Below are 8,901 nucleotides of genomic sequence, written 5' to 3'. Positions count from 1 at the left end.
AGGGTAGATTTAGATTAGACATTGCTCTTCTTTAAAGCCACAATGAAGTATCCCTTACCTGTCATCCCATATTTGGACTGCCCTGTCTCAGTCCCCTGTAAAACAAAAGTTCAACACCTTGATTTGTTCCTTATCCTTTGGAGCTTTGCCTTTTCCAATACTGCTAAGTCTGCAAAACTTTGGGTAAGTGGGTCCTGTGGATATGGAAGAGGCTGAGGAATCATTAAGCAAGACACTCAATAAGACACTTTTATTGGGCTTTACAAATCACCAGTAACAGAGACAGTTGTGTGGTTTGAATTTGCAGTGATGCCTTTAAAAAGGGGGGAAAGGACCTGCTGCAGCTCTGAGCTACACAACTAGGACAGAAAGTACATTAGAGAAGAAAGTAAGCAAAACCCCACCAAACACCAAATCCCCACCCAAAACAGGGCAAGGGGTGCAGAGCAGTGCTGAGGAAATGAGTGCAGGAAAGCTGAGAAAGATCCACCTGTCAGTTTGTGTCTTGGGTAGTGAGACAATCTGAAGCCCTGTGGCTTATCACAAGGAGGCTGAAGAAAAAGCAAGCTTTGATCTGAAGAGCAGATGACTGTGAGAGGGACACAGGAGGGGGCAGAGGGTTGGCTTTATGTGGTGGCTCTGCAATCCATCAGTTTGCGAACGCTCCTGCGGAAACTGTCGTCCAGAAAGGCATAGAGGAAGGGGTTGAAGCAGCTGTTGGCATAACTCAAGGTAGTAATGAAGTAGGAAATACCAATGACGAGTGGTGTTTGGGGGATGTCTGTGGTGAGGGCCACCACTGTGCTAAGGTGGTAGGGTGTCCAGCAGAACAGGCACACAGCCAGGATGACAACCACCATCAGTGTCACCTTTCTTTTGGCCTTGTCCAGGGCTTTTGCATTGCAGTCGAGGTGCACACGTCTCAGTCTGAACAGCATAGTGGTGTAGAGGATGCAGATGGTGGACACGGGGATGGTGAAGCCTAGGATCAGGGTGTAGATCCGACTGCCTTTCCACCACATGCTCTCAGGGTGGGGGAACACGAAGACGCATTGGGAGCGTCCCTGCTCCATGTGTACCTTGGCAAAGACAGTGAAGGGCAGGATGATGACTGTGACAAAGGACCAGACGCAGAGGCTCACGATTTTGGCTGCTCGGTAGGTGCGGTAGGACATCTTCCTGGACTCGGTGGTGGCTACCACAACAAGGTAGCGGTCAATGCTCATGACAGTGAGGAAGTAGATGCTGGAGAAGGTGTTGTACTGGTCTATGGAGATGATGAGCTTGCACATGAACTCTCCAAAGGGCCACTGCAGGAGTAGGTAGTCAGCAATGTTGATGGGTAGCACTAAGGTAAAGAGCTCATCAGCGATCGCCAGGTTGAGGATGAAGATGTTGGTGACCGTTTTCATCTTGGGGGCTTTGAGGATCACATAGATGACAGTGGTGTTGCCTGTCAGCCCCACAGCACAGATGATGGAGTAGATGACAGGCACTGCAGCATAGAAGCTGGGGCTCAGTGCAGAACTGGATATATTCAGACCCTCGTCTCCCGTCTCGGTGCAGTTTACACAGGAGGAATTGGTCTCAAGAAGGAAGGAGTTCTCCATGGCCACAGGAGAGCGTGGCCAGTCCCGCTGGTGATGGGGAGGACTAGGAAGTGAAGGAAAAGAGGTGAGACCCTGTTCTTCTCAAGCCTGTCTTCTCCCAGGTGTCTGCCCACTGAGGTCTCACATATGCTGCCTGCCACTACCCTGCCAGGAGCAAGGGGACATCACCAAGGGCTCAGCCAGCAGCAAAGGGTCCCATCATCCCCTCCAAAGTGGGGATGGCTTCCCAAAAGCTGTCCCTTCCCTCCTCCAGCACCGATGGGCACTGTGTGGGGTCAGCACCCAGTCCACCACCTAAAGTGGCCACCCCAGGGTGCCAGCACTAACCTGGGAACCCCACGCTCCCACCCTGTCGCTGTTCCTCCACCCAGAGGTGCCGCAGAGGGGCAAGCAGGACTCGCCCTCGAGGGGGAGCCGGTGTCTTTGGGATGCTACCCAAAAAAGCAAACCACCCCGCGTCTCTCCCCCGGGGCGAAGGATGCACTGACCTCTGCCAACCCGGCTGCCCTGGGGTGGTTCCGGAGGAGTGCAAGGCGGGGATGCAGGTCCCAGGTCGATGCAGGGGGTGGAATGCGAGTCCGGGGTCCGTGCAGGGGAAGATGATGCTGATGCCACTTCTTTGCTTGATCCTGAGAGCTCTGTGTGTGCCCCTCTCGGGAGGAGCACAAGAGAGATGGCAGGAGCCGCAGAGAGGATTGTTCAAAAGTCAGGAGCTGGACCAAAGAGATTCCTGCAGGTACCTGATCAGGGTCACATCTCCCCACGACAGCGACGAGGGAGAGAAATCGCAGCTCTGGGTTATATCCCCTTGCCGTGCCGGAGCTGGGAGCCCAGCACCCACCCACCGCCCGCCCGGTCCCGGGGGCTGTCCCGGTGCAGGGGGAGGGCAACGCCAGGCTGTCAGCTGATGCTGAGCGTCTGGTCACGACCAGACGTTTGCAGGGACTGTGGGTACCGAACCAGAGCGGGATGGATGCTCTGGAGGTCCTACACCTCCCCCCGCCAATTCCCCTCCTCCCGCCTGGGATAATGATGGAGTTGGCTATAAACCGGGGAGCCAATCTTTTATAGAGGATAATTCAGAGTTTCAGATTATCCTATTTTTGGTTGGTTGGTTGTTAGCAAGGTACGAAATGAAGTATATGAAATATCTTGCTAATAGAAAATGTCACAAATATGAACATTCAAACTAATAATGAGTAAACAGATCTTAAAAAGTAAAAGTAGAGAAAAGGAGTTTTGCTTCCTTCTGGTTATACTTTCTAGTGCTCTCTCTTACTATATTCTATACTACCAGCTATGTAATATAGCAAGTGATAGTTCACTGTCTGCTCTGTCATTCCTGGCTTCCTTTCTGGAAAGATTTGAAAGGAAAAGGTGTTTACATACCTGTGTGCTCCCAGGAGAGTGAGTTTTGATGCCTTTTTGGTGTAATTTACAATTTCACAAGCCAAACAATGAAAGTGCCACCTTTGCTACAAAGTTCATTAAGAAGTTAGCTTTTGAGTCAGATTTTCTGAGCCAAAGGATTAGGGGCAGTTGTGCCAAAGTGGATATCCCTTTGGAAACTTTCTCTAAAAGCATATTTTTTATTTTGGATGTGATCAAAAGTCCTGGGGAGTACACCCCCTGAAAAGCTCCCAGGTGTTACCAAGTTGGGGAGGGTGGTCAGTATGCTGAAGGGCAGGGCATCTGTTCAGGAATGGACTGACAGAAACCATGTTAAGTCACAAAAGGTAAACGTTTCCTCTGTCTGAGATGGAAAAACAATGCACAACAGCAGAGGCTGGGCACTGCAGAGCAAAAACTTTCTCCCTATTTTGCAGAAAAGAAGGCAGAGCACCTGGTAGAGAATAAAATGAATGTCAGTGGGCAGGGAGCCCTTCTAACAGTGAAGGCAAACCATGTCCTGTGCTTTGTTAGCAAGCGTGTAGTTGGCAGGCCAAGAAAAGAAGTTATTTTCTGCTTGGCAATTACAAAATCACACAATTTGGCCTTTCCAGTGGGAAAAAGACATCAAGAAAATGCAGTTAAGTGCAGTGGAGGGTCATTGAGAAGCTTTAGAGGCTGGAGATCATTATAGGTGAGGAGATGTTGAGGGAACTGGGTTGGTTCTGCATGGAGAAGAAAAGACCTGGGGGCTGCAGCAAACTGATTGCTGTCTCCAGCCCTCTGACTGTGGATTATGGAGAGGACAGAGTCATAATCTTCTTGCAGTTGCAGAACAACAGGATGAGTGACAGCAGCTGCAAATTGCATCAAGATAAATTGTGTTGTAAGAAACAAGATTATTCACAGTGAAAGTGATTGAACTTCAAACTGCTCCATCCCTGGAGATGCTCAGAATTTGACTTGAACACAGCATTGAATAACAGGATCTAATCATGAAGGTGGCAGTGCTTTGGGCAGGGAATTGGGTGAGGTGATGTTCAGAAGTTCTTCTCATCTAAATTGTTCTGCCATGTTCAATTCTTATTATTTTCTTTTGAAACCAAACTCATCCCAACAAATCAAGTAATACTATACTATACTATACTGTACTATACTATACTGTAATGTAATGTAATATAATATAGTTTTTAGAGGAAGCTACATGTTTTTGATGCAATTGCATAATATCAAACCTTGATTCAAAATAATACTTTCTGACAACCCTCTCTAGTACAGGAATATCCTTTGAGAGAGCACAGAACATCTGGTGAGTAATTCATGGCTGAAAAATCATTCAGCAGAGCTGAAAGGTGATGTTTACAGCCAGATTACATGCATAATGTGATCATTATGAATGCAGTTGTGCTTAAAATGCTGTGAGTTTCCAATCTGACTGAGAATCCTTGTGGAGATTCACTGATTCTCAGTACTTTCCTCTCTTTTAATGGGCTTCCCCTTTTTTTTCTTTTGTGGAAATAACTTCAGGGGTTAATTTTGTGGGAAGAGTGAAGCAGGATAAAAAACAGGTTCCTATTAAGTTTTATTTAGAAAAGCCCAATAATGATTACATATTAAAATGCAGAGTTTAACTGGACTGATGGAGCAACAGAAGCTGAATAGCAAGGGATGAAAATTTAGATTTAATTTCCTAGAATATGTATTTTCCAGTTAATTTCTATCCTGCATCCAAAAGCTGTCAAGATTATTTCTGTATTCACTAGTGATGCTTGCTATATATTTTGACACCTCCAAATGATAATATAACTCTCTAGGATGATCTCAGGATTTCTCAGTCTGCTGGGTCTTGCCACCTCTTTGCTTAGTCTAACTAAACAAGCAAGAGATGTTTACTATGTGGCATCAAAAACAACAAGAAAAAGAAAGAGACAACAAATCCAGCCAGAGTTAAAACTGTCATAGTGATGGATAGCACATTGTACAGTGAGCAGCAGTAAAACAGGTGCCAGAAATCTTTCAGTAGCAGGAACATTGATGGCATACATCTGCACTTAGTTTAAGAGGTATTAAAAATGCTCTTTCATGCAGTATGGGAGTTGCCAGTGATTGAGACTCAGAAACACAACAAGATTCATTTTAGAAACCAGCAACTTCTCTCCACTTCAGTAGTTAATCTTCCATATGTCAAATGGAGGCAGTCTTTTTAGCAGGGCCTGTTGTGATAGCACAAGGGGTGATGGTGTGAAGATAGAGAAAAAGCACATTAAAGTAGTTCTCTCAGGTTCAGAAGAGAAGGGAACTGGTGGTGAGTGGAACTGTAACTGTCTTGATACAGACAGTTTTTTTTCCTCCAGGATTGCCAAGCTGATTTCACAGGTTGCAAACACTCCTTGGATAAGTGTGGCAATTGCAACCATTCTTGCAATCCAGATACAAAATACCTCCAGGTGAGGCTTGTGAAGAGCTGATCTTTATCAGCTTTTCCCTCCAGTGCCCTCCATTTTAAGGTCCTTTTGTTTGCTTGGAGAACCAACTAATTGAAAAATTGGCCACAGCCAAACCCACAGGGGTATAAATGGAGTTCTGCTAGGGAGTGGAGTCTTCTTGCTCCACAGAAGCAGATTTTGCAGCTCTGAACTTCTCCCCTTTAGAATGGAACCTAAGGAACCTCACACCCCCATTTTGGTGAGTACAGATACATCCTGGCTATCTGTGGGAGATTTTTCCTTTTATGATTGAGTTGTGTGCATGTTTTGGCTTATCTCTCCAAATAGTTTAATTAGTTGTGCAACAGCATTTTCTCAACTGTCACCAGAACCTGTAATTTTGTTGTGTTGCAGATTTAATTGTAATAAATCAGTGGCTGTTAGTCACCTGTTTTGTGTGTCTCCTTCAGGACAGTGAGTCCACTTAATTATTTTCTTCTGTGTTCTGCTGTGTGGTTAAAGGTAAGCTCCTAGGGAGAGTGCTTGATTTGCTGGATAAAAGAGTCCTGCTCTCAACAGTTGTCAGAGGATGTGGCTCATTTCTGGGTTGATGATTTGCAAAACTTTACCACATAGAAGAAAAACTAGTGGCTTTAAGGCGTGATTTATTTTAAACCTTCAGCTGCTCCCTTATCTGAAGGGTAACTCTTGCTCCTTGTGTTCTCATCCTGTCCTTCCTAAAGCATCCATGTCCCTCTGCTGCAATGCTCTGGTCATGAGTGCTCTCTGTGATCCTAACAGCATTGTGGACCTACACCTGCACACATCTCTCTAACTCAATGTGTTTATTGCCCATAGTGCCTGCATTTGCAGGAGAGGGACACTCTAATGTGCTGAGCTCCTAGAAAGGGTTTGGGGGATTTCTCCATGGTGGGACATTGTAGGCACTTCCTTGCTTATGTGCTGCACTAGAAGTGACTTCACCTTAATGTGTACAAAGGGTTTGTTGTAATATTTGTGCTGTTGTGCCTATATCCGCTCCATTCCTTTAAGCTGTGTCATTGCTTGGTTGAACTAAAACCACCTTCTCCCCAGAAAATATCCCCTAACTCTAGCAATTATTCTATGCAGTGAATGCCTTTTTTTTTTTTTTTTTTTTTGAGTGTGCAGGGGCAAAAAAGCAATTATAATGGAAATCTGACCAGCAGTTTCCTCTCTCCTGGCAGTTGAAGAAATATTTTTTTTTAGCCTAATAAATCTCTGATGCTGTTATGTGAACTGCTGTCATAGCTCAGGGAATTGTAGCTGTCTGTACAGCAGGGCAATAAACAGCTTGCCTGTGATACCAGGTGCTTGTTGTTGTTGTTTCTGTACTCTTTGGAGGCAGTAAAAGATGCCAGGACTCAGAGAGCCATCAAAGCAATTTATGTTTTATTTTTTACTTTTATAACATTAGTTTCCCAGAAAGGCAAAGACATGAATGGCAGGAAGGGAAGTAAGAAGGTGAGGAGAAACCCAGAGAAATGCAGTGACTCGCCCCAGGAGAGCACTCCAGTTGTCAGAACAGTGAATAATATGTGGAGTATGGATTTTTGAAGTAGTTCACTGTTGGCCAGGATCCTCACAACTCCCCACCCCCCAAAGAAATTCATGCTCAAAGCCAAACAAAAAAGAACATTTTTCCTTTCCTTTTCATACTTGTGATAGAGGTCTTCATTTCTGTTTCATGTGAGGCTGAGATGAGAATGTGAAGAAAACGAAATACAATGCAGACTTTTATTCCAGTGCAGGTATCTTTGAGGCTACATTGCTGACTGCTATGCACTCAGACGTTCTGTGCTTTAGTTCTTGTGTGGGTGTGCCCAGGTCACAGCACCCATCTCAATGTCTCAGCAGGTGCACAGAGCATTTTCCTTTCAGCTGGAAGCAAAGAGAAATGAGAATGATCAGGGACAACCTGCTAAGACCTGTGAAGCATGACTTGGAGGGTGTAGACGTCTGGACTAAGAACCACAGCAGCTCCTCAAGGAGCCATTAAAACCTGTAGGCCAAATTCAGCTCTTAGCCAATGAAGTATGACCTCATTATGGCTGGTGGAGCTGTGCCTGATGACAATTGCACCAGCCTGTCATTAGGCATGCTAACACCATATGCTCATGCCCTGAGAAGACATTAATTTGTAATCATTATCTCTGCATACAGAACATCTCTGGCTGTGTGTTCTTCCGAATGCTTTCAGTAGTTCGTGCTGTCCAAGTTAAGGAAAGAGTCAGATGGAGGTTTTTTGAGCAGTGTAAATCACGATTGCTTCTCTGTTAATCTTCAGTATCGACATCTGTAAGTGAAAAAGGAATAAATTACTTCCAAAATTGCCACTAAGAACAGAGATTTCTTCATAATGGCCTAGAAGCTTTGTACCTTCTCCATTCCATTTAATCCACGTCTGAAGTTTAGAATGCAACCCTTCCTCAGGTGGGGCAAAACCCCAGGGCTGCAGGGGAAGCACCTTCCACATGCCTTGCCTGCTTCATGCCCTCAGTCAGGTTCTGTCCTTTGGTGGACTGAGAGCTGCTGAAAGAAGCAGCTCACTGAAGAGCAGCAGTTCAAAGCAACAATTTTTGGTGAAAGGTGACATGCCCTGAAGACACAAAGGAATAGAAAATCCCAAAACCCTTAAAAAACCCAAACAAAATCACAGCATACCTGAATATTCACAATAAGGCAGAAAATGTTGAATGTTTGGTTATGCTGCAAGTCAGGATAGTTAATTCCATAGCCATTTTTCTAAATCTTGGGCAGGAGCCTGACTTTGTTGCCTTTTTATACTTTCTGGCAGCATTACAGGTCCCAAGAAGAGATTTAAATCAATTCTTTGCTTGTTAGCAGCAAGCTATTCTTTCCAAGAGAATTCCTGGCTGCCTCCTGAGATCCAGATTGAGTTGAAGATGTCAAGAATTTCACTTTTTTTCCTGTAAAAGAGGAAAAAAACCCCAACCCTCTTTTGGGAAGCTCCATCTGTGTTAGTGCTACTGTAATTAGAGATGGAAATGCTTGAACTGTCTCTTTCCTCATCCTATAAAAAGAGCTATCAGCATAAAGGGCAACATATAGGTTGTCAGACTTCTGTTTCAGACCCTGCCTGACTGATTTTTATCCTGGAGCACAAAGGCAGGTCCTCTTGAACTATGAGATGGCTCTAACCATCCAAACCTACTCTGCTGGCTCTCTAGTATTATTTTAGTTTGCATCATTAGTTGCAAGCCTCTCCCAGCAGAACTACTGATTCTTCCTTGCAAATACTGCTGTGTCATTTACCTCAGCCACAGAGAGTGGGATACTTGCATGTCCCTGCCCATGGCAGGGGGGTTGGAACTAGATGATCCTTGTGGTCCTTTCCAGCCCTGACTGATTCTATGATTCTATGCCTGGAATACCCCCATGCTACATTTTAACACTACAAGATAGGGAGCATTAAC

The 8,901-nt window shown here is 45.1% G+C and overlaps 1 protein-coding gene across 1 annotated transcript; it reads right to left on the bottom strand.

Moving 5' to 3' along the window:
- Positions 1-626: 626 nt before the first annotated feature.
- Positions 627-1,610, bottom strand: NPBWR1 (neuropeptides B and W receptor 1). Its single transcript, XM_054394751.1, has one exon. It carries the CDS (start codon positions 1,608-1,610, stop codon positions 627-629), a length of 984 nt encoding a protein of 327 aa, XP_054250726.1.
- Positions 1,611-8,901: the final 7,291 nt, after the last annotated feature.

The sequence above is a fragment of the Indicator indicator genome, chromosome 31 (assembly GCF_027791375.1).
Source record: "Indicator indicator isolate 239-I01 chromosome 31, UM_Iind_1.1, whole genome shotgun sequence".
NCBI classification, from domain to species: Eukaryota; Metazoa; Chordata; class Aves; order Piciformes; family Indicatoridae; genus Indicator; species Indicator indicator.
This window is presented reverse-complemented; position numbering and strand designations above follow the sequence as displayed.

Excerpts from the sequence above, each read along its gene's own strand:
- NPBWR1 (XM_054394751.1), bottom strand. The coding sequence starts at position 1,610 with ATGGAGAACTCCTTCCTTCTTGAGACCAATTCCTCCTGTGTAAACTGC.